This window comes from Paralichthys olivaceus, chromosome 11 (assembly GCF_024713975.1).
Source record: "Paralichthys olivaceus isolate ysfri-2021 chromosome 11, ASM2471397v2, whole genome shotgun sequence".
Lineage (NCBI taxonomy): Eukaryota > Metazoa > Chordata > Actinopteri > Pleuronectiformes > Paralichthyidae > Paralichthys > Paralichthys olivaceus.
In genome coordinates, this window is record NC_091103.1 from 16802352 (window position 1) to 16827084 (window position 24733).

General features: G+C 41.7%; 2 protein-coding genes across 5 annotated transcripts in view; both read left to right on the forward strand.

Annotated features, from left to right (window-relative positions):
* LOC109630077 (protein jagged-1b) overlaps window positions 1–10644 on the forward strand; it is a 41667-nt gene extending 31023 nt beyond the window's left edge. Inside the window, exons 7-14 of the mRNA XM_069533905.1 lie at window positions 994–1113; window positions 1377–1490; window positions 4207–4320; window positions 7460–7573; window positions 8035–8081; window positions 8406–8579; window positions 9093–9243; window positions 9330–10644. Coding sequence (XP_069390006.1) covers window positions 994–1113; window positions 1377–1490; window positions 4207–4320; window positions 7460–7573; window positions 8035–8081; window positions 8406–8579; window positions 9093–9243; window positions 9330–9763 — 1268 coding nt within the window. The 3' untranslated portion in view covers window positions 9764–10644. The remainder of the gene's footprint in view (window positions 1–993; window positions 1114–1376; window positions 1491–4206; window positions 4321–7459; window positions 7574–8034; window positions 8082–8405; window positions 8580–9092; window positions 9244–9329) is intronic.
* Window positions 10645–12770: 2126 nt separating this feature from the next.
* On the forward strand, window positions 12771–24089 carry clasrp (CLK4-associating serine/arginine rich protein). Of its 4 annotated transcripts, none has more exons than XR_002203852.2 (21): window positions 12771–12911; window positions 14303–14442; window positions 14852–14949; window positions 15448–15549; window positions 16545–16624; window positions 16843–16927; window positions 17046–17182; window positions 17425–17521; window positions 17780–17858; window positions 18097–18170; window positions 18264–18305; window positions 18398–18586; window positions 18984–19295; window positions 19379–19564; window positions 20260–20303; window positions 21891–21951; window positions 22144–22202; window positions 22283–22329; window positions 22409–22509; window positions 22771–22795; window positions 23485–24089. XR_002203852.2 is itself a non-coding variant. In XM_020110758.2 (21 exons), the coding sequence occupies exons 2-21, from the start codon at window positions 14344–14346 to the stop codon at window positions 23525–23527; spliced, it is 1956 nt and encodes a 651-aa protein (XP_019966317.1). In that variant the 5' UTR covers window positions 12771–12911; window positions 14303–14343; the 3' UTR covers window positions 23528–24089. The 4 variants fall into 4 exon arrangements, 2 of the variants coding, with proteins under 2 accessions (XP_019966317.1, XP_019966318.1); XR_002203851.2 differs by having other exon boundaries at window positions 22424–22509; XM_020110758.2 differs by having other exon boundaries at window positions 20260–20299.
* Window positions 24090–24733: the final 644 nt, after the last annotated feature.

A 24733-nucleotide genomic window follows, 5' to 3' on the forward strand; every position in this document is an offset into this window, starting at 1 on the left:
GCTAGGAACACCATGGTGAATGCTGATAGTCATATTAGTGTTATTATCGCTGATGGTGGTGACAGCAGCGTATTTCTGTTCAGGGCTGGAAGAAGAAATCAGTCCTGCCATTCTTTCCAGACCGGCCCCATCAGATTTATTTTTTATTGATACCGGTACCGAGCCTAAAGGGGAGGTGTTTAAACATGTGTCCAGCCCTGTCTCTGTTACAACTGCAGCCAAGTTTCTCCACAGCTAAATTCCATAAGCATGGATCTGTGTCACCTTTGTGAGGATGAGAAAGCGGCAGTGTATTGTTTGCTGGTCAAGAGCTCAGTGTGTGTGTGTTAGACAGTGGCAGTTTGTCAGACATTGTCTTCCCGCACCTTCTGATCTTCAGTATGAATTATGACCCAAAAAACTCCCTGTGGGTTTCACCCTCCACTCTGAACCATTTCCCACCAAACTGTAGCAAAGTTCCTCCAACTTTATCCCTCAACAAGACAGACAACCTCCCACTTCGGTCCCAGTGTGAGAGCTGCTGGGATCTGGGAGCCAAACAAATGCCCATGGGACAGTGCATTGTGCAGAGGAAAGGTGATAGCCCAGGGTAAGGTGAATGTGAATGGGGCTGGGTGCTCTTAGCTAGGTGGGGTCCTAAGCTGTTTCACAGTGCATTCAGAAAGGCTGTGGTGAGACAAAGAGACTGTGGGCACAGAGGAGATCATTAGAGAAACTAGAGCTTAAATCAACCTCAACACTGCAGACCACAGGCCCTGCAGCTACTGGCCTGCAGTCAGCGCACTGAGCCGACCTGGATGTGCTCAGTGTGTGTGTGAGTGTGTGTGTTGTGCTCATTTCTTGAGTCAAAGTCAAGCTGAAGTTAACCTGGATCCAACTGCGTCCTCATCATTTTATCTCCTCTTCATTAAATACTTCATTTCTCTGCTGTTTTGTGCTGTGAACTCAAATGTATAAAAACACACTCTTATCATATTCTGTTAATCGTTTCAGATCTGAACTACTGTGGCACCCACCAGCCCTGTAAAAATGGTGGGACCTGCACCAACACAGAGCCCAACGAGTACAAGTGTGAGTGCCAGGACGGTTTCAGAGGACGTAACTGTGACATTGGTGAGTGTGGACCCTGAAAATGAAAAAAGTTTATTTAAATACTGCCTGTGGATACAGAAAAGACAACTGTGAAGTGACCGATATAAAGAAAGGGTTAACACGATGTGGTAAAGGGAGCAAAAACTTGCCAGCTTTAATTTTACACTATACACTTGTATGTTTGACTATTAACTGTAAGTGCCTGTTTGCATGTCTCGGGTCATTCAGTTTCATCCTGTTTTCTTCTCCTCTCCCCCTCCGACATCTCTTTCTTCTGTCGACAGTGGAACATGCGTGTTTGTCGTCCCCATGTATGAACGGAGCCACATGTGTGGAGGATCAAACAGGCTTCAGCTGCATCTGCACCGACAGCTGGACCGGAAACACCTGCACTGATGGTGACTGTAACGCACGCGCACACACACACACACACACACACACACACACACACACACACACACACACACACACACACACACACACACACACACACACACACACACACACACACACACACACTCCTCACTTACACACACAACTTAGAGAATGTGAGATTGTCTGTGATTGGTTGTTATTGGATAAAAGCCAGTGAGTGACTCTAATCAGTCCAACAGAGGAGGCTAAATTAGCCTGAGCGCAAACAATATCAACAGCAATCAGGGATGTGTCTTCCTCTGTCTCGCCCTCTGTTTATGTGTGTGTGTGTGTGTGTGTGTGTGTGTGTGTGTGTGTGTGTGTGTGTGTGTGTGTGTCTCTATTTAAAATTTAGCTGACCAATCAAAGCGCTTTACAGTACAGGTCACATTCATCTATCAACACAGTGCGGCTATACACCGTTTATACACCGTGGGTGCAGCTGTGTGGGACTCTGTGTGGGAGCAGTGGTGTTAGTGGACGAGTAGTGGCTCTATCTCCTGAGCACACAGCTCCTTTGTGTTTGTGTGGTTTATAAATCAAGTCAATCAACGTTTGTTTTTTTTCAATGGTTGAGTGTTGTAGGCTCTTTTCAGATGTAAGATATCACCCCAGATATATCCTGGTTTTATCTGCGGTGGACCAATGTTTTCAAAAGAACTTTAAGTGTGACGTCTCACTGTAGTTAGAACTGTTCATGTTGTGTTCACTCGCAAGTGTGACTGAAGTGGTACTTTACTCTTAGTGTAGGGAAATGCAAAGCAGATGCAGGTAATATGCAGGTTGACAAATGTCCACAACAAAGGCAAAGGATTAGCCCCAAATATTTAAGTCCCACCACTTACCTCAAGAAAATGCAAAGATTGAAAAATGATGAGTATCAGCAGCCCAGAGCTCCTCTTCCTCAGGGTCAAACCACTCTCACACAGACAAGAGACCTCATCCGGTTATCCTGCGATGTGTGTGTGCATTTTTGAAAAAAGCAAATGAATGTAATGTAATCACATTTTGTTTTCTCTGTGAGGAGACTGATTCCACTGCTGAACATTAGAACAATACACAACTGTGTGGAACAGGAATGATGACATGTTGTTGTTGGCATTTCTCTGAGTCAGTGGTGGTAACATTAGTTTGTTTTTTTTTATTTGTCACTTAAATGTCCCCATCAGGCTCCACACACCCAGTCTTTAACACAAGCTTTCTCACACTCTTTAATAAAAGCATCTTTAAAAAAACAATATATTTCAAAAGGTTCTTGACAAGCTGAAGATAAATGGTGGTGTTGTTTTTTAAATGACACTAAGGAGCTGTGCTAACATCTCCCACATCCGTGTTTTGAAGTGAGAATAAAGGTCAGACATGTTTCTGGCCACAAAGTAACGACGAGTGTGTGTGTGCGCGCATGTGTGTGTGTGTGTGTGTGTGTGTGTGTGTCTGCGTGTGTATTTATGTGTGTGTGTGTATGTGTGTGGCTCATTTGCAGTGGGTCTAAGCTCATGTTTGTGTGGCAGCAGGTGAGATTGGATCATCCAGGTTATGGTCTGTCAGAGTTGTGTGTGTGTGCAAACGAGCGGTGTTCCACATCCTCTGCTTTCACCTCGATCGGGATGAACAGGTCGGTCGCTGGCACGCAAACACAATGAGCAGCATTTTTATCAGAGAAAGAGAGAGTGCAAGAAGAAGAGGAGGAGGAAGACAAACAGAGGGGTGAAGAACTTTATTTGGGCTTTGGTTAGTCACTCTTACTTGTTGTTTCACAAGTGTCGGTCTATCTCTGTCCCTGTTGTGTTGGGTTTTGTTGTGTTGGGTTGTGGAGGGATCTTCGAGGAAACACACAGTGAGAGGACCGCCAGGCTTGCAGGGAATGACGACCAAAACCACAACACCACCAACAACACAGCTTGGCTATCAGACTACATTTATATATGCAGTGGGGTCCAAAATATTTATATATGTATATATACGAAAACAGTATATATCCCAATATTAATTAAAGTTTTCTCTTGTTTGTTATGACTTCTCTGCATAGTTATGGGAGAAGTGCCGCCCGCACGATGGGGTTATTACTCCTCGGGGTTGGACTTGGGGTCAGGAGGATGGAAAATGATTGTTGTTCAGGGTTAGGTAAATGAAAAAAGGTTGTGAGAGTGACACAGAGCCCTTGAGTGAATAATGTAGGCCACAGAAATATGCATGGGAAATGTTGTGATGCCACTTCAACACAAATATGCCATGTGTAATAGGAAGTTATGCATGGTTAACCCCATAAACTTGGAGCCCTCTCTCTATCTGTTTGTGCTCTTTTCTTCTCCTCTGTTTCTAATTCCCTCTCAGTGTAGTGGAACCAGGCGTGGCTGCTCGGTTTTGCTATTCCTGTTTAAACCCAATGTCTTTCTCTTCTCCCATCCTCCTCTCCTTTATTTAAATTCCCTCATTCCTCCCTGCTCTCTGGGAAAGGCTTGAGGTGTCGGCCATGTATGTGCAGCAGATGATTGTATTTATCAGTGTTTGCACAGAAACCAGAGCAGCAGAAAGGAGAATGAAAACACCGGCTACTAAAGCATCCGCATACCAGAGCTACATTTCAGCTCAGACATGTCCACATCACACACATTTAAAATCCCTCCTTCATATTCACACACACATTCCCATTACACAGACCAGTAGTTCATGTTGGATGGTTTCTCTTTCTCTTTGCAGCGGTGAGGCAGTGTAATCGGAGCCCTTGCGGACGTGGAGCGACGTGCGAGGAGGCTCCTGGAGGTTACAGATGTCTCTGCCCACCTGGGTGGACTGGCAGGACGTGTCAGCTGGGTCAGTGGGTCAGAATTAAACAGCTCTGACTTCAGTGGAATGATACATGTATAATACATATATGCATGTAGGTCACTGCTCATGAATGATGTTGCCTTCATATTCATCTGTAAGATACACGTAGATATTCATACGACACATTTCTGAACCTGGTAGAAATCTGTTTTACTAGTGAATAAGTAAAGCAAAAATTACTTCTACTACCAATCAAGACAAAATGGCAGTATTGATTATCGACTCGAAACAATATCGTGGAGCTGTCACAAAAATGTAGATTCCCAACTTCCTGTCCAGAGTTGAGACTGGAAGTTCAAATGAACAAAACCGTCTCATTTAGGTCCATCAAGGTCCGTTCAGCAGCGTTCTCTCTGAAACTGTAAAAGTGACCTGCAGTAATCAAGTAAAGACCTGCTGCTGGACTCCGTCTGCACGACTCTATGTGTTTGGGCCTCTAACAATACACCTGCCAAGTGTGAAGGCTGATGGTTCTGGGGATATGCTTTCCACATACAGATAGAGAGAAATATTAAATACAGTACATGATTGTGTAAGTCATTCCAGATCAATTTGCTGTACTGTTATATATAGTTGTATATACTATATATACTGACAACGATATCCTCCATCAATATTGTGATACTGATGAAAAGATAAAAGAAATGTAAGCAAAGCTAAAACAAACAGTTATAACAATAGTGTTTTTTAGATGAGATCCATCAATTATGTAAATTATTTAAGAACACATGATATTTTAAAAAGTGTTTAAATGGAAAATAGGTTTTAGAAAGTTGTTGAAAAGGAGAATCTCACTCTTAACTGTTCAGATTCAGACACCAGGGCTTTTAATGCTAAAACAACAAGGTAGCACAGTCATTACCAATGATCCTATGCAGTTCAATTAAAGCGACACTTCACCAGACACAGCAGCTTCATCAGAGATAAAACTATTTAGTTTCACTCAAGAGTGAAAAACATATTGAGGCCTTCAGTATCGCTAACTTTTCTTTTAAAAGATTTGTGATAAAGATTTCCTCTTGGAACAAGAGTGTACATTGTGAATCGGCTTATTGGCATGTGATATACACAACTGATGGTACAAGAAATAAACTAAATATTTAGGTTTGATCTGAGCCTGACAGAAGATCATTATATCTCATATTAGAGCTTTAGCTTGGGGTAATAATTTTTAATCTATTTTATATGTCTCTACAGTTCTTGCAGTGTTTCTATTAGTGAGAGAATCTGATATCTATCATCTTCAAATGGATCTAGTCTTATGACTCTTAATTCTAATCCTGTAAAAAGGGAAATTAATCCGAGTTGTAGCCTAATACACAGAGATATGCTGCAAATAAAACAGTTTTTTTAATTGATTTGAGATGAAATATGCACAATTTGAAGAAGCAGAAGAAGCCAGAGGCGTGTTTATTCTCCTACCAGCCCATCGTGACTGTGAATCAGTTTTCTATAAATGCAGTGTCATGGCCGCACTCGCTCATATTGACAAGTGTGCTCCCACAGGGTTAGAAGTAGAGTAGAGGGAGTATAGTCCACAATCAGGTGACGCACACACACACTGTATATTCGCATACAGAGGCTCGGGGTTATGAAGTAAAAACACAGACATATTTCAGGATGACAGCCTCTCCTGCTCCTCTGTGTTACAGTGATATGTCACTGTGACACTTGATAATCCCCCATAGTTCCACATCACAGGTCACCAGCTCACATTATAACACACACACACACGTACAGCTTTCAAACACGAGTGATAAAACTCTTTATAGCCTGAGCCGATAGGGAAAGCATCAGTGGAGCCCCAAATGGTGAAAAGCAATTATAGCTTCTATCAGTTTCACTCTTTTATTAGTCGACTTCTGTCCCCACATTTTCTCCTGTTCCAAGCAAATTCCCTGAGCTTTTTCCATAGATAACACCCTCACACACATACACACACACACACACACACATAGCTAAATCCTAATAGGCCTCTCGCTGATGGTAACAGGTTTAGATTACCTATAACTGACCGACTACTTCCTCTTTATTCATCCAGTGTTTCTTTCGAATCTGTCTCCTCTGCTATCAGACCCGTGCCCTCAGGGGTTCTTGGCTTTAACATGCCCAGTACAACAGAGGGTGGGAATAAGCACACATCGACTTTACAGAAGAAAAGGTGCTGCAGGGGGGTGTCTGTGCAAACACAAAGAGGATGTGAGAAGATATATGTGATGTTGCGTCTTATTTCCATGGGATGTTTCATCGCTGTTGTGCTGGTTATGAGTTATGCAGCAAGATTATATTGATATTTTGGTTAATTTAATGTATGTCGGCCTTCTGCTTTCAAGCAAAACAGTTCATTTCAACCAGAACCAACCGAGACATATACTCAGGAGCACCAAGGGGACTTTGGGGGCCCCAGGCGAGAGGGACCAAGGATCCCAGAAAATTTTACTAAATCATTTTTGCCATGGACTAACATAAACAGCTGCTCTCGGGGGCCCTCTCAGCTCAGGCCCCCAGGCAAATGTTTGTTTTGCCTGCCCTGTTTCAACGACTCTGGGTTCACTTCCACTCCAAAAACATATATGCTATCGCTAAATGAACTCCTGACGTTGTCCTTGACTGTGGCACAATTTGATAATCTGATAACCCAACTGAATCTGACTAAGCCATCGCTGAATCAATTAACAAGATGGGGACATAGATGTTTGGTACCAGGCCATTCTCTCCAAAACAGATAATATATGAAGGACTAATATCCCAGAAGGGATCAATAAAATACACATAAAGCCATTATAAATCAGGTATGAGCTTCCTTCACTAATTTCATTTCAGCTGATTTTAATGCAAAAGTTTAATTTCTCATGATAACCTAAACGCCATATGACCCATTGACATACTAATGTGATTCCACATCAGGCAGTCTTTATAATATTTTTACTGTCCCACATTTCAATATACACAAGGCACCACTAACAGCTGCAATATGGTAAATAGGCAAATTATCAGTTGGAAGTAATAAGATCTATTCATTCATCACAATGTGACCTCAGCAATTACACAGGTAAAATGTTGTTTATGTTAGTTTATTTTAAGTCGTCTTAGAAACGCTGTCCTCTTTCCTTTGTCCCTTTAGACACCAATGAGTGTGAAATTAATATCTGTGTTCACGCCCGCTCTTGTCGCAACCTGATCGGTGGATACCTGTGTGACTGCCTCCCTGGATGGACGGGTCCTAACTGTGACATCAGTGAGTATGAAAGAGAACGACTGAAACAAAATGATAGAAGAAGAGAGGAGTGATGGCAGGTGCTGCTGTGGCAGGTATTGAAACATGGAGGGCCTCTGTGGATCGTGTTAAAACAGCAAGTTCCCGTACAGCCTGAGTCCCCGAGAGCACGAGATCACTTTACTCCAACTGCAGTTCTATCAATCATCTGTCACAGCGTTCCACTGAAATTCACTAAAAATATAACAGAAACCAATAGTGTGTAAAAAGTGTGTTTTTCACAATCTCCTTCCACAGACATGTTTCTGTGAAAAGCTTCAAACTGACATCCTAATCGCAGAGTATCCTTAATTGTATTCTAATCATGTTTGTGGATAATAATGCACGGCATGTTTCAACCACACTTTGTGTATTGTCGTTTACATCCATACGGTGATTGTGTGAGCGTTTAATATCTCGTCTCTGCTTTCTGTGGTTTCTAGGGAACAGCAGCTGTCAGGGTTTGTGTTTGAATGGAGGACGTTGTGAGGTGAGGCTGTGCAGGCTTGTTTTTTTTATTCCCTGTTGTCTCTGCATATCACATATCATATCACCGGCCCTCAGTCTTTAAACTGGTCATCTTCTCTGTATCACTCATTATCTGTAGAAGAAAATAGTGGGATTTGTGTTCGTATCTTGGACCAAATTCAAGAAATGCAACATATTGTAGAGCTTATTTTGCCTCAGGCCGTGTGCAGTATTTATTATCAAATGTGTCATAGCCTGAAGCAAACTCATTCCTTTCCTTGTACAGTGCCGCTTTCCACCAATTCAAATAATCACTGCTCTGTCAATCTCACCTCTGTCCCAACAGGACCAGGTGTCAGGATCCAGATGCTGGTGTCTGCCTGGTTTCTTGGGAAAATATTGTCAAAATGGTCCAAGTCCATGTCTCAGCGCTCCCTGTCTCCACGGGGGACAGTGTGTGGAGAGGGATGGAAAGATCGCATGCAACTGTCCCATGGGATTCTCAGGGACCCTCTGTGAGGTTGGTCATCTCTTCATAGATTTATAGATTAGTTTAAGCACATGCAGAATGAAAATATAAATTTAACAGACATTCAGTAATAAAAGCTAAATTGATGACATCTCAGGTTCAATCATTCACAGTCATAAATGTCGGGCAAATATGAAACAAATCAGAATGAGCAAGTTAAAAAGAGTTGTATAAAATTAAATATATCAATAATATGAATAATTAAACTAAATATTGTTACTTTGCACTTTCAATTACATGTTTTAATTAAATCTTGAAAACTTGCACAGAAAACAAATTAGGGGGATCTCTTAATGACCAGTTTTGGCACAGAATACAATTAAACTGTATGTGTCTATATAAAATGTATGAAAGCTGTGTGAAATCTTCAGACGTTTTGATGACCACTAGATTTGGAAACCGCTGAAAACCTCCATACAGTAAAGGGTTTGTAACACTGTATAGCTATAGGAAGAATAATGAGCCTTTCTTTCCCTTATTGGTTCATTCATCGCATCATTCCAGGTCGCGTTGGATCTATGCAATCCCAACCCCTGCCAACAGGGGGTGCCCTGTCACATCACCGAAGGCAGGTACATGTGTGCCTGTCCTGAGGGTTACTATGGTAACGAGTGCAAAAGCCTCAAGAATCCCTGCACTGGTCAACACTGTCCCGGTAAGAAGGAAAATGAAAGTTTATCTCAAATGTGTCAAATGTTAATGAAGTCAGGTCTGATCCCTCTCATCTCTTCACGTGTGCAGGTGCCATGTCTGACACGCCACACGGCATCAGCTTCTACATGATCCTGGTGTGCGTCTTAGCGTTAGTGACTGTCTGTGGTTGCGCGGCCTGCGCCTTCATCCTTTCCCACCTCCATCGAAAGCGGAAAAAGCAGCAGGCCGTCCCACAGGAGGAGGGCATCAACAACCAGAGGGAGTTTGTCAACCTCATCAGAAACGTGGACCGTCCCGTGCCCCTCCTGCCGCCCGCTGCCCCTCTCACGCAACCCCTCGCCCCCGCCCCTGTCTCACGCTGCTACGAGGAGATTGAACTGACGCTGCCGCCCTCCCCGGCCCCCTCGCACCCGTCCCCCGCGCTAAAGCCTGTCCACGCTCCCAAACAGGACATTTCCAACCGCGACAGAGAGAAGTTGAACCGCTTCCACTCCATGGAGAACCAGGAACTGGAGGTCTGACCTTTGACCTCTGAGGCATCTGAGGAGCTTTTTTTAATTTTATTTTGCATCCTCTGCACTCTTTCGCCCACAGGGCCCTGTCTCCAGGTGCTGCCACTATATCACAGTTGCAGTTATGAAAACGGGACGACCCTTTGACCTTTACGTGCTCAGATGACAGACACCTGAGAAGCAAAGGCTGCTAAGTGGAGGGGTCAAAAGTCTTACTTCGTCTTTGGGCCTATTTTGACGACTGTGACAAGCAGCGAATGCACAATGTTTGACTGAAAGACTCTTCAGGCTCTTGAATTAATGTGGAGACGTGAAGATGGAGTGCCTGACGTGCTGCGGAGAGGAAACAGAGGATCATCTTCTGCAGGAGCCTCTCAACATGTTTCCTGGTCCACGATGCCACGATCACTAGTGTTCAGACCTCCAGTTCTGTTTTAGACTGAACTCAGACAGGCCGAGCAATGAACGGATGTTTATTTAACACAGCGTGTTTCTGTGTCTGGGTGTTCGTAATTGTGTGTGTGTGTGTGTGTGTGTGAAAGACAAAGAGAGAGTGTATAATATGAGTGTGTGGGAGGAAAAAATCAAACAAAGATGATATACTTGTGAAAAGAGAGTGTGTACTCCTGAGCTTCTTAAAACTGTTTTCAAACTATACACTGTTGCCTGCATTGTCTCTGTGATACTACAGTATGTTAAAGATGTATGATTGTTTCATACCTGGGTGTAAAATAGCTTTTTGTACATATTGTACATATTGTTGCTCTTTTTGTACTGTGGTTTGGTCTGAAATCATTTCTTTACTACTTTGCTCTATTTGTCCCAGTTCACTTTCCCTCTCAAGCAAACAGCACATGTGGATTGTAATAAAGGAGCATTTACCAACTATATCCTATTGTTTGTTGCCTGTAATCATTCATCTCCACGGTTGGTGGTAGAGGGAGGTGTCAGTGCTGCAAGATAAAAATTACTGGGGGTTTTGCAAGAGAGACCAAAACATTTCCTGCCCTTTTTAAATGTAAATAACAAGTGATATTTGTGAAGCTATTTTAAGTCTTTTAAGATTTAATTCAGAATATTATTTTATGTTAATTTTATTTATATTTTCATAAGAGGCTTTATACGATATATATCATCTGTCATTTGACCCTGGAGCCATTATTGCTCAGATATACAGGTCTAAATGAGTAAGATTTATTGGAGCAGGTTTTAAATATGTAAGAGGAGTCAGGGGTGTATAATTATTTAAATGTATAGCAGTAAAACAATACCATTAGTAATAAATATATAAATATAATCAAGACTGTGTCAAATTCTTGTTACTACTGTTTGTGTGAGCACAGTTTTCAAATGCTATGACAAGCTCTCCTGTCCATATCATAGTCTAACTTAGGGAGGGAGGATATATCAGGATGAAACATGGCTAACAGCCTCTGTCAGTGGGTCAGTGGGTCACACTATATACACAAGGTCTCTCTCTTACTCCATCTTTCACTGATAAATGTTTATAGAAACAATGATGCCAGGAAACAAATTAAATCAATCAATCAATCCCATTCTTCCCAAATGACTGGTTATGATAAACTTTAAATGCTGCCAGTTAAAGACAACCTTTTTGAATTTAACCCTATTGCTCAGAATTAAAATGTAAGTATATCAAACTTACCATATATGTCAACTTGGAGTTGCTGATATCTATTTACAGTGACTGCAGTTCAGACATGCTAAATATAGCAAAGCTTATAAGGACAGATGTTAAAAACATGTATCTGGTATTGTGGTGTGTGTAAATTTATACATGTCAGTCTGATGTTAGAACAATAAATATAGTGTAGTAGTAAATAGTAGTTTAGTGTATGATTGTGTGTAAGAGGAAGGCGTTTGTGTGTCGGGGCAGTGTAAAGTGACTGCGAGGTCAATGCGGCGACAATTAATGGGCAAATGGATGTAACAAATGTGACCTCTGGCCTCTGCAAACAGCAACAGTCTGGAAATGAACTCAGGCTTCCTGTCGCCACCCTGGTGAGGAGGAAATGTAGGGAACAGAGTTTATGAATACACAACTGTATGTATGAGACACTTTCTACACTTGCTGTGAGGCCCAGGATGTCAGACCACCGCTCACAGATTAGAAGGTTTACATCCAGCTAAGAGTTGACTGCTCCTCAGTATAAACTATGATATGCATTAAATATGAATATAGCAGTGAGAACAAATCTCTTGGTGTCTGTTTTCTGTTCCTTCATTTATTCCGTTCAGATAATACCATAACCCCAAGTCAACATAGTATCCAGATCAATTACTTAAAATGAACAATACCATACTACAAACATACTATGATTAAGTATAGAAGTGTATATATTAAGTATAGAAGTGTATATGATATATATTATATGATGATTACATATCTTGTGTGTAAAATCTTATATTCAAACTAGCTACTGCAGCTGTCAGATAAATGGTGTTTAGTAAAAAGTACAGTATTCACCTCCAAAATGTAGTGGTGGAAATGTATCCAGAAACATGAATTAAACACTATAAGTACCTTAAATTTGGATATTTAGATGTATTAGACGTATTTGTAAATATAATCTGTATTTTCAAATATTGCTTTCCATGACTGGTTTTAATATTTCAGCTGAATTACTCTTTGAAACAGAAACTCTCTGCTCTAGTGGGCAAAAGGAAAACAATATAGGTTAAACATATATAGGTAACTCTGGTGATGAAGAAATGATGCAGTTTTATTCAACACAACACACATGTGATGTTTTCTTGCTTTGTTTGGGAACAAGTGATGATTCATTTAGGTTATTCTGGGTTTAAGTGATAATAATTATTTCATAAAAACATCAACAGAAGCTGTTGTTGGATCAAATTATTTCCCATAATCACATAATTATTTTACTGTAATTCACCAGAGATCTCTCTGTCCTACAGCGACATCTTGTGACATCCGTGGTGAACTTCATCCCTCCTGAAACGCATGGCGTACTTACTGTTTGGAAACGAGTGCAGCGCCCCCAGCTGGCTGAGGTCGGCGCTGCGCAGACTAGCCCTCAGTGAACGGAGGTGAAGGAGGCGTGTGACACTCCCGCTGCATCGCCCTCACTTGGCCGAGAACAACCCCAGTGTGTGTCGGTGGTCCCAACAACAGGTACACGGGGACAGACACAACTGCGCCAACGCTGCATTATGTCCGGATTTCATGTTTGTCGGTACAAACGAGTTAAACGCGTTGTTTCCACCGCCTCTGCAGACATGCTAAGCTAGGCTAGGCTAGGCTAACAGCTACGTGCTCAACCAGGCCGTTGAGCTGACAAACTCAACCGCAACTTTGAAAACACGAATTCCACTTCCTGTTCGACTGCATCAGCGACCACACTCCGCGTTAAACGCAGCATTGACCAACACGTGCACAAAGCGAAGGTGCGATTGGTTTAATGCAGTCAGCGTGAGAGCATTAGCCGTGTTAGCTCTTTAGCTTGAGGTGGTCTGACCGGTGCTGGCAACAGCTCAGTCAATTGATGGTCGCGATAAGACGAGTAGAACATTTGTTTCTGTGCTGCAGCGTCAGTCCACTCACACAGAGGGATGTGGTTAAAGTCAACAACCAGTTTCACTAAATGATCCATGTGTTTAATACAAGTGTTGACACTTAATGCTAAAAAGCACCAGGTTTTAGTTTTCTTATGCCTTTGTTTTTAAAATCAGCATGTGTGCAACACTTATTCGTAAATGGTTTCACAGGCAGTTGAACCTTTTTTAGGACAAATAAGTGAATAACACATTTTATTTTTTCAAATTTGATCAGTAATTATCATCAGAAGGAAAATTAAGTTTATTCTAATAATTAAAAGGCCGTTGTCGCCATGTCTGTGACAACTGTGAAAGTCACATGAAGTTGTGGAGTTAGACTTTAATTACCTAGACTTCATTTTTACAAGATCTGAATGTGCAACTTTAGGTTTTGAGCATTACCACTAAAATAAATAAGACTAACATGGATTATATTATTTGTTTACACAAAATAAGCTCAACAAGATCAAATTAACAGAAGGATTTATTGACTTTTAAGACTATACCAGTAAAATGCTCCATTACATGTCAGACTACATGACGCACAATAAATCACTTCCATAGATTTTCATCAACAGTGGAGAGTGTTTTTTCTCTGTGACCAGGCTTTGTAGAAATTCTCACACAGCAGTAAACATTAAAAGGTTTTTTGTTCCACTGAACCACATCTTTTTGGAATTATAATAAAAGGGATAACACTGCCGTCTGTATTTCAATTACTATTTGCTACAAACAGTAAGGAAGTTGGCTTTTAGTTAAAGCATTTCAGGGGAGCCAGAAGTTAAATGCAAGATTGTCTCAGAAAAACTCTGCACGTGTCCCTGTCCTATATTCATCTAAGATAAGAAAGTTGTTGTGCTCCATTTTTCTGTCACTTTTATAATTCTATCTCTTTATTTGATTCCCTCACACCATTGTATGCTTTCTCTCTTCTGCATGTGTCCTCCTTCCCTCTTTGACCTCCTGCAGCAGCCGTGCCCCGCCGCGCCCCAACCGCCAGCGGTGCCGTCATGTGGCAAGAGGCCCGCAAACACGAGCGCAAGCTCCGTGGTATGATGGTGGACTACAAACGCCGAGGAGAGCGCCGACGAGAATACTACGAGAAGATCGTAAGACACTTTGTCACCTAACTGAGCTACCTGTCATCCAGGTCATGTTATCTCCAGAAGTTTTTCAAGTGTACGAAGGCAACTGGTCTTGCTTGTGTTTCTTGAAGATGTTTCACCTCTTGTCAAGAGGCGTCTTCAGTTCTAACTGACTAATGGGAGTTTTCAGGTATTTAACCTCTGAGGCTCTGTACCTGTGTTGAGAGTCGTATGTTAGACAGGCAGGTCGTTGAACCCCTCCGTTCAGTGACCTGCCAGGTAAACACAACGACTCAGATGAGAGGTGAAACAACTTCTGAAGCTAACTGAGCTTCGTACACAGTAATGGTTAAACATTATTTCTGGTGCACTGAAGTTTAAGATTTTAAACTCCTTGATGTCTTTTTAATTTTCTCTTGTTCTGTCTCAATAGAAAAAAGATCCAGCTCAGTTTCTCCAGGTCCATGGTCGAGCCTACAAGATCCACCTGGATCCTGCTGTGGCGTTAGCAGCTGAGAGCCCCATCAACATGTGAGGAAACAGACACACTCAAACAATCAACAGGCAATTATCAGGAACACCAGTAGACCTTTTCATTCATGCAATAATCCACTCAACCAATCATGTGGCAGCAGTGCATTGAACGCAGATACAGGTCAGGAGTGAGGAACTGAGGAACAATGTGATCTCAGTAACTTTGACCATGGCGGGATTGTTAGTGCTAGACAGGCTGATTTTACTATTTCTGAAAATACTAAGTTCATTCTAAATGGTGCAAAAAAAAAAAAGAAAACATTGAATGGGCAGCAACAGTGGTCAGTGTTGCAGGGCAGCAGCTGACAAATCTGCAGAAAACATCTGATGTCAACATGGAGCAGAATCTCAAATAAACGTTTCTAACATCTTGTGGAATCCATAACGAGCTCAGGCTGCTTTGACAGCAAAGGGAGGCCCTGCCCACACACATCACGAACACTGTGCTGTTGGGATTTTACTGTTCACACCTCCTGTCTGTTCTGCTGTTTAAAGGATGCCATGGCAAGGAGATGCCAACAATATGATTGACAGGTTTGATGTAAGAGCTCATCTGGACTACATCCCCACCTACACACCTCCTCTGCTCAACACTTCGTAAGTCCTTCAGTTACATGGAGCCACATTTATCCCAGAGTCTGTGTAGTGTGAATATTTTATATGAAAACATTTGCCTCACTTTCATACTAAGTCTGTGACAGTATGGGTTTTTCACACCATGGTGATAAACCAACGTATTACTGCAGTTGACCGCCAATAATACCTGCCTCGGACAGTGGAGCTGTCAAATATACTACTTCATCTACCACCAGCAAAATACAGGCATGATAGCTCTAGCTGTTTTCAGACATGACCTCTGGGTAAAATCTGGAGAATTGGCTACAGAGTTTACCCAAAGTCTACCGTTCACACATGCACAACACTTCAGGAGGTTCTCTGCACAGACGCGTTCACAACATTATTCACATTGTTCAGGCGAGAGTCGGAGCAGCCGGGTGCAGCAGACAGAGGCAAGAAGTATTAATTCTGCTGCGTAGTGTATGTGAACGTTAACACCGTTGTCAGCTCTTATCACCACAAACTCTCTTGACATCTTTGACTTTGTCTTCTCCGTGTGTGTCACCACTTTTTAATGTTATCGTCCCTAAAAGTGGAGTTATTGTGATGGTGAATTGTACTGCAGGAGACTGTTGTCTTCTTTCTTTTGCTGGGTACAGTCTCCAGGAAGCTCATAGTGAGGGTATCTTCAGTAAAAACTATGATTCAATTAATTAAATATAATTTGTTTCATCCACACTACAGCTTTATTTGAGTCTGGGTCATTTTAATTGATTGGCCACAGTATTTGAGTTATTATTGTTATAGACAGCATACAGACATAAATCAAAAGAAGTTCACGTTCTATGTGTTTTACTGGTTTTCCATCATTCTTTGTGAAATGTAACTGGAAAATGTGTTGAACTATATTCAATGTGGTATTGTTTAAGTCTAACATTTAATTTGATGAACTCTACAGAAACTGTGAAAAATACTCAGTATGGTGTGATTTGAGTACTGGGTGAAGTGATATAATAACCTTCTTTATTACGCAGCACCCAAGAGCAGGAAATGGAGGAGAGAAAGTGTAACTATGAACGCTACAGAGGCCTCGTGCAGAATGACTTTGCAAACAGTGAGTATCACAAACCTGAGAGCTGAAGTTCTTTCAAGAGTGAAAATTAAGTTTCATTTCACTCTCGCAAGCTCAAACTATTTTCATAAAACAAACTAAATTTCACACATGAACAGGGTTGTATACGTGTCATTTCTGTACTAAAGTAGTGTGTGAGCCGGCCCCTCGGTGGGTGTAGTTTGTGTTGTGCTCTTTAACTCCCTGCTTTTCTCCTACAGTCTCTGAGGAGCAATGTTTATATCAGATCTATCTGGATGAACTTTACGGTGGCCTGCAGAAACCAAATGAGGACGAGAAGAAAAAGTAGGTCATTTGAAGTTACGGCTTCATCCACACATAAAATATCAATATGTGATAATCCCAGTCTTGTCACTGGAGCATTTACAGCAATGTGTAGTGATAAATTGTTCTTTTCGTGTAGGCTGGCTGAGAAAAAGGCCACCATTGGATACACATATGAAGACAGCACGGTGACAGAGCCTGACCCCCAGTCAGACAAAGATGAAGAGAACTCAGAGAACAGTGAATCCGAAGAGGATGAGGGAATCCCCGATATTGGTGAGGAAATGACTTTGACATTAATAATATTTGCATGTTTAGAAAACTAAACCTCAAGACTTAAACCCAAAACAAAAAAATAGGAAGCAGAGCAGAAAGAGATGTAAAGATCTGACAACTCGAGGTTTGCCTCTTTCTGCGTGTTTTGATTATTGCTTTTATATTTGTATTGAACCTTTTTACCTGTTCTCAAAAAACTAAGTAGAAGTGTTTTGTTGTTACACATCACGGTTTTTGTGCAGATGTGGAGGTTGATGTTGATGAGCTGAACCAGGAACAGGAGTTGGACCTAAACAAGATAGCGACACCATATGGAATGGCTGAAGGAGACTTTGTCAGGTAACATTTAAGTGACTTTACTGTCATTTGTCAAATCTAACCTCTTTGTGGAACTTAATGTTTGCTGATGTGATGAGCTCAGAGGATTAAACAATTTTTTTCTCACGTTGAACAATAGGACTGTTTTTATGGAGTAGTTGTAATACTTTGCTTTTATTTTTGACTTTAAGTATTTCTATTAAACATTTGCAGTATTTTCTCCTGTTGATACAAAGATTCATAATTATGATTTTAATGCTGTGAATGTGTTGCCTGCAGGATGTTGAGGAAAGACAAGGAGGAAGTGGAAGCCATTAAACATGCCAAGGCTCTGGAGGCTGAGAAGGCCATGTACTCTGTAAGATAACATCCATTGAATGGTTTTTGTTTGTGTCATGCACTTCACGGTGATCCAGTGCGGGATCCCTGCTGTGTTCACGCGTCGACTTCTCCTGGATTTCTACTCACTTGACTCTAGGAGGCGCAGCGTCTCACTCAGACATTTTCGTTCACACATGCACCAGATCCTGACAAAATACAGAGGAACTGCAGAGTTAAGTGCATGTCTGAAAGCAGTTTATGTGTGATCATCGCAGGGCCGACGTTCTCGCAGACAAAGGAGAGAGTTCAGAGAGAAGAGGCTAAAAGGTCGACAGATCAGTCCACCAAGGTAAATTTGTCATGTCTTTATGCCTCTTTAAGAATCCACATTTAATAATTTAACTTATTGTTAATCTCCCGTCTGCATCGTTGTGGATTTCAGCTATGCCAGGAGAGACAGCCCAACATATGATCCCTATAAACGGTGAGTTAACTCCCTGTTTATCTTTGTCCCTCTTCATTGTCTTAGTCTTTTCTGTGCATGTTTGATCATTATGTTCCCTTTTTTATTTTTAGACCAGAGTCAGAATCCAGCTCTGAGTCGCGGTCACGTTCCAGATCTCCTGGCCCAGAGAAGATCACCTTTATCACCAGCTTCGGAGGCAGTGACGAGGAAGCTGCAGCAGCAACTCAAACACCCGCTCCTCACTCTGGCCACCCCCCCTCCAACTTGCAGCACCCCGCAGGTCATAGCAGGGGCTCCCGGTCGGTAACTTTCCCTCTTCCTGGCTTTTCATTGGTTATTTCCTCATGCACAGTCATTATGTCCGAATGCTGATTGTTTTGTTTTTTTGGTCGCTGAGGTGGATCCGTTTTTAATCAAATAACGTACCAGTTCAATTAAGAGCTTCTCTTCTACCGTGCATGTGCAGAGAAAAAAAGTGTGTGATCAGGGAGTAAACGTGTGTCAAGCTGTGGCACTTATTTACCAGTTTATGATTGTATGTGTTACATTATGACATAATACAGAAAGCTGCAATTTTTTATTTGTTTAATGCCTCTTAATGACCATGAAAGAGTAAGCTCCCAAGAAAACAGAACATTTCTCGATAGACTAGGTGCTAGGCTGGTGTTGTTACTAAAGCACTGTCTGTTTGTCCAGGAGACGAAGGTCATCATCCAGTCGCTCCCCCTCCTCCTCCTCCCGCTCCTCATCTCGGTCTTCCTCACGTTCATCTTTCCGCTCGCGCCGAGCCCGACGAGGACGTGGGGCGAGGGATGGGCGTCGCTCCCGAAGCCACTCCCGATCAAGACGGCGTTCCAGATCTCACTCCAGAAGTAGAGGAGGGAATGGAGGAGCCGTATCTTGGAGGAGACGTGACCGGACACGATCACGATCACGGTCTAACGATCGAGACAGAGATCGGGAGAGAGACAGGGATAGGAGACGATACCCGGCACGCAGGCGAACAAGGTAAACCACTGACCATCCACCGTGCTATAGTCAGTATTTTACAATGGGCGTGTTTGTGAGACATGGTCTCATCTTTTTGTCAGGTCGCGTTCCAGCTCACGGCAGGGGGGCAGTTCCAGGCGAGGGGGCCGGAGCAGTGGAGACCACCGACGGGTAGACAGTGGCAGCCGCAGCCCCTCTCAGTCCCCTGGCCGCCCAAACCACAGTCCCTCCCCTGCTCACAGAGGGGCCCAGCCCTCTACCACCTCTATCGCTGACAAGCTAAGAAAGTAAGAAGACCATTAATGCGAACAGACATGAATCAGCACCACCTCACAAACACGTGGAAATGTACAAAAATGATCTTTAGTTTTGACAGTGGAGTCGCACGTGTGTTAATAATTAACCGTGGGCGTGCCCGGCATTTGTTGCTGGTGCGACTGCCACTACAACATGAACGATAGTTTCATGCTTGGACAATGATGATAAACAAAAACAAAATATATAGTTCAGTTACACAACTACACTTTTTTGAGTCTAACTGTTATATCGTCTTTGCTCCAAAAAGTATTCAAATACAGCAAAAATCACCGATGACAGAACTGTGCCCGAGTGTGACAAGTCGACTTAATGAGATGTGAAACAGAGAAGTTGGGATGTAGACGGTGTAGTGCTTGGTTCAAAACTGAAACAATATGTTCTTTCCCTTACAAAGCACAGTTTGTCACAATTTTAGATGATTTTAGGGATTTTTTTGCCTCCAACATTATATAACAATATAAGCTACTCTGCACCTCAGCCATGATGCAGTTAATCTCTATTAAATGATCTAGCAGTGCAATACCATGAAAGCAGAAACAACCTCTGTGTTGATTTCTCTTCTCTTTAATGCATAGTCTTTCTTTTAAAGCCTCGTTCACCTTTCAGCATTAAGATGTGTCCTCATCACCTAGAATTGTGTTTTGTCTCCCTCTCCTCTCTCCAGGCCTGATACTGCGGGTGGTAAAGAGACGGGAGCTGCCAAAGTCAGTAAGAATTTGATCTAGCTGGGTTTCTTGCTAAAGCCTACGCCTCCCTCATCCCTGACAGGCTGACATGGTTGTCCACCACACTGGGATGTAAAAGCCATTGTTGCCCTCAGAGAAAAAAAAAAATGATTTTTGTTTTTTTCTTCCCCCCTACCTCAAAACTGGACATGCACTGCAGTAAAGCCCCACATCTACTTTGAAATTTCCAGTGCAGTATTCCTGCTGACATTAATGACTGAATTAATGCTGCCATCCCTGAATCGAACGAACATGTAGACTGACTGCGGAGTTATTGATTGTCCTGATTGTGCTCTAAGTGGTGCGTGCATGTATACATATACATGTGGGTGAGAGAGTGCATTGTCTTATATCTGTTCATAGCCTCAAATACACACTCACACATCAGAGGCCCTTTACTGTTATGACCTTAGACTTGTAATGAATGAATATTGTGTGATCATTTCTTCACACACCTAATTATACATTATATTTAGCCATATTCAGGGTTGTTTTAACATACAGGTTGAACACTAGATAAGAGTTAAAGGAAACTTTGGACATTTTGGTAAATACACTTGTCTTGACACTTCTCACCCTAACAGTCAGCATCTTGGCTACATAGCTAAAGGGGAAGGAAGGCACTATGATGCATGGTGAGGGGGGCACTAGTCACAGCACATTGTTTTTTGACATTTCCAGTGTGTGCAAAACATGTTTGATCTTGGACAGCACCATATGCATTCACATGCATAAACGTACCGACTGAAATATCCAGCTGCATCAAGGGAATGTGATCAGTCCTCTTATCTCATTAAGTTTATTTCCCAAAATGTCAAATTATTCCTTCAACATTAACTCACTATTATTTTTTGTTATATTCTGTAACATTCTGGATCTTCTGCTCTGGAAGGAGAAAAAGACGACTACATTTCAACTTATTACCTGCTCTTCTAAATTTGTCTGCAGTGTCGTAACTTGCAGTTTTTCTTGCCTGGCCAGGTTTTAACAGCCCACTCATGGGTGTGTCAGTGGCTAAATGCCACTGGCTCTACCTGAATTCTGTTAAGGTCAACGGCCCTGAACTTTTTCACTGGTTCACTTTCCGACCAGCTCTTCTTCAACCGTCCTCGTCCGTCTCTCTCTGACCGTGTTCCTACATGTAAATATTTGTGTAAAGGTTCATGTGGCTGGATCCTGGTCTGCTTCTAAACCATCCTGCAGCAGCAGTTTAACTCTGTACACACACACACACACACACACACACACACACACACACACACATGCCCGCACGCGCGCACACACATGCCCGCACGCGCGCACACACATGCCCGCACGCGCGCACACACATGCCCGCACGCGCGCACACACATGCCCGCACGCGCGCACACACACATACACTACTTAGCTAGATCTCACACAAAACCTGTTTAGCAAACATCACATCAAATGAATTTATCTTTCGCTCATCTCCTACTAACTGTACATAAAGGTGATAGTAGCGATATTTGGTGTAACAAGGTACACTTGATATTACACACACATTTTGTCAGGCTGGGAGAGGATGTGCTAACACTTTTATCACCTGCAGCCCAAGATGACGCCACAGGAGCGACTGAAGCTAAAAATGCAGAAGGCGCTCAACAGGCAGTGTGAGTACAATTGAGGAGAGTGTGTGTGTTTATGGTTTATGCATAAGTTAAGAAACGGCACAGTTTCAGATCGCAAATCACAAAGTGAGATGTTGTTCAATTTGTCACATGCAACGCATAGACGTCAAGAAATTATATATATTTTTTGTTTTCTTTCCTTCTCGATTCCCTGTGTATTTCCCTGTGTTGCAGCCAAGGCGGATAAAAAAGCTGCTCAGGTGAAGGTCCAGCAGCAGGAGAACAAACGTCAGGTGTGTGTGTGCTTCATATTTCAGTAGAGCAGGGACTCTATTATTCTTTCTGTCCTTTCATTGCTATGTTTGCTTTACAGGAGCGAGAGGGAGAATTAAGAGCCATGGCACGCAAGATACGCATGAAGTAAGGTTCCGTTTGTGGGTGTTTTTCTGTGTATTTTTGTGTTTAATAATTGTGTGTTATTTGCAACTGTCTGATCCAGCGGTTCTGTGTGTAGGGAGCGTGAGCGCCGTGAGAAAGAGAGAGATGAATGGGAAAGACAGTACGGGAGACAAAGCCACTCGCCTTCACCTTCCAAATATGGTGAGAGATTGGTTTTCTGATCAACAACAACCACATGGATCCAAAATATTAGTAGTACTGTGGTTTTGGTTTGTGAATATGCAGTGTTTATTGTGTGAGCACTGTTGAGTGCTCAAACAGAGGAAACCCGAATATTTAATCAACTCAGCGTCTGGCTGATTCGCTGGTGTCGGTTTCTACTCAAACAGTTTTATAGGCTTTAACATGTTCTGTTGTTCCTGCTGTTGTTTTGATCAAGTCTCTGTGTCGTCTCTCCCTCAGGCCGAGAACACAACTCACACAGAAGGTATGTGAGAAGCCACAAGACTCTGCGCAGCTCATATAAATCAGAATGAATTGTGTTTTTTCTTTTTCATATTAATGCACAAACATAATCTCAAAGGCTGAAATTGTAATGAGCGTACAAAATAATCCAGGTTCAAATTAATATCTAAATCTAGAATGACACTCAGTAGAGCATATATGTCTGCCAAGGCCCAACATTCCCCCAAATCAATCAAGCTGCACCAAATTTCACACAATCACAGGATATCAATACTGTATACTTATTAGTATTATTGATAGTTTTCCCATAATATCCCAAATTAATACCAGTTTGATTCACAATAAAGTTATTTTAATTTATTATATAAAGGTTCTTGTTTTGACATGTGAACATCATTTGAAGCTCCAGAGGAAAGTGATTCACAACTAGCGAGTGGGCTCGTTGATAACATTTCTAAAAACGCGACAGAAGCTAAACTGGAAGAAAACAAATATCTCAGGATGAGAAAGAGAAGACATACATGGAGAAGATGCAGACAAAGATGTCAACTTGGAAAGACTTCAACCTTTACCAAACAAGAATTAACTTTTATATGTGTATATATATCAGTAATCCTATAATATATAGAGATTTCCATATAATATGTCATTATTGCTGGTTTTTACTCTGAGGTTTGTCCTTCAGCATTATTTTTTTTTTCATTTCACCAGGAGGTCACGGTCTCGATCACGGAGTCCTCCCTACAGATACTGAGCTCACACACGCAGAAGATGGGCATAGATGAAACGATAAATCACGAACCTCGGATACTGTCAGAGGGTAAAACATTGATCTGATACCTTAGTTTCACTGATCGCACAGCTGATTGGATCAGCCGAGATGACTTTGATCTGCCATTTTCAGTTTTGCTTCATCTTGTAAAGAATCATCTTATTAAATGAGTTTCTTCTCCTCGGCATGCTCTCTTATTTTCTCTTTTCTGCCTGAACACTTCTCGCTGTGGACTGATCCGCAGACATTTGCATTTCTTCAAAGTGTATGATAAGAAGCAATACCTTAACCCTCACCTCACTTTCCTCATGTCAGTGTTTCTTCCAACATTTTACTTTTACTCTAAACAAGTCTCATCAAACGATGTACAGGATATTTATACACATCCATGTGAAACTTGTCAGTGCATTTATTAAACCAATCGACTGCTCTTTTTATACTCTGCCCTCTTATCAACTGGTTAAATAACAGTAAATTACTTTTTTTTTCTCAGTGATGTGGAATGTTAAATACGGAACAGAAAATAAAAACAATTATGAAATGATTTGCTTATTTTTGTTTTTATTTCTGTAGACAATTCCTGAAGTGTATAGTTTATACACATTAAATTTAGAGGCAAAAAAAGATTGTGTCTGGAAATATGTGAAAAGAAAAATCCCTCTTCATTGGCCCAAGGTCATTGATTTAGATACAAACAAACCAAGGAACTTTTGCTGTGGAAAAAATACAAATCATTAATTGGTGTGGTGTTGCATGGTAACAATACAAAATGCACCTTTGTGTTGCAGCACATTTTTTTACTTTGCCATGCATTTTCACACAAGACTTTATTCTTTACACAGCAAGTGTATGTTACATTTATTTCTGTCACAGATCCATTACCTTAGATATTTCATCAAATATTGACTGCAGACAAAGTTTCCAAACTTCACTCTGCTCTTTAGACTCTGCACACAACATTAAGCACACAGACAATAAAAAGGTTTATTGCAAAACTGTTCAAGGAGGACTCACTAATGACAAGGAGTCATTCTGAAGTAGCTCCGGAGCATCAACACAGACCAAAAATACTGGTTTAGAACAGGCATTAAGAATATTGAAAGACTTTTATTCATATCAGCCTAAAACATGCTTCCATAACTTTAAAAACTGATTAAGAACAAAAAAGAAAGAAAGACCAAAACTAAA

Excerpts from the sequence above, each read along its gene's own strand:
- clasrp (XM_020110758.2), top strand. The coding sequence starts at position 14,344 with ATGTGGCAAGAGGCCCGCAAACACGAGCGCAAGCTCCGTGGTATGATG. Across the intron at positions 18,587-18,983 it reads GGTCATAGCAGGGGCTCCCG|GAGACGAAGGTCATCATCCA; the intron begins GTCGGTAACTTT and ends CTGTTTGTCCAG. Across the intron at positions 20,300-21,890 it reads AAGAGACGGGAGCTGCCAAA|CCCAAGATGACGCCACAGGA; the intron begins GTCAGTAAGAAT and ends TATCACCTGCAG.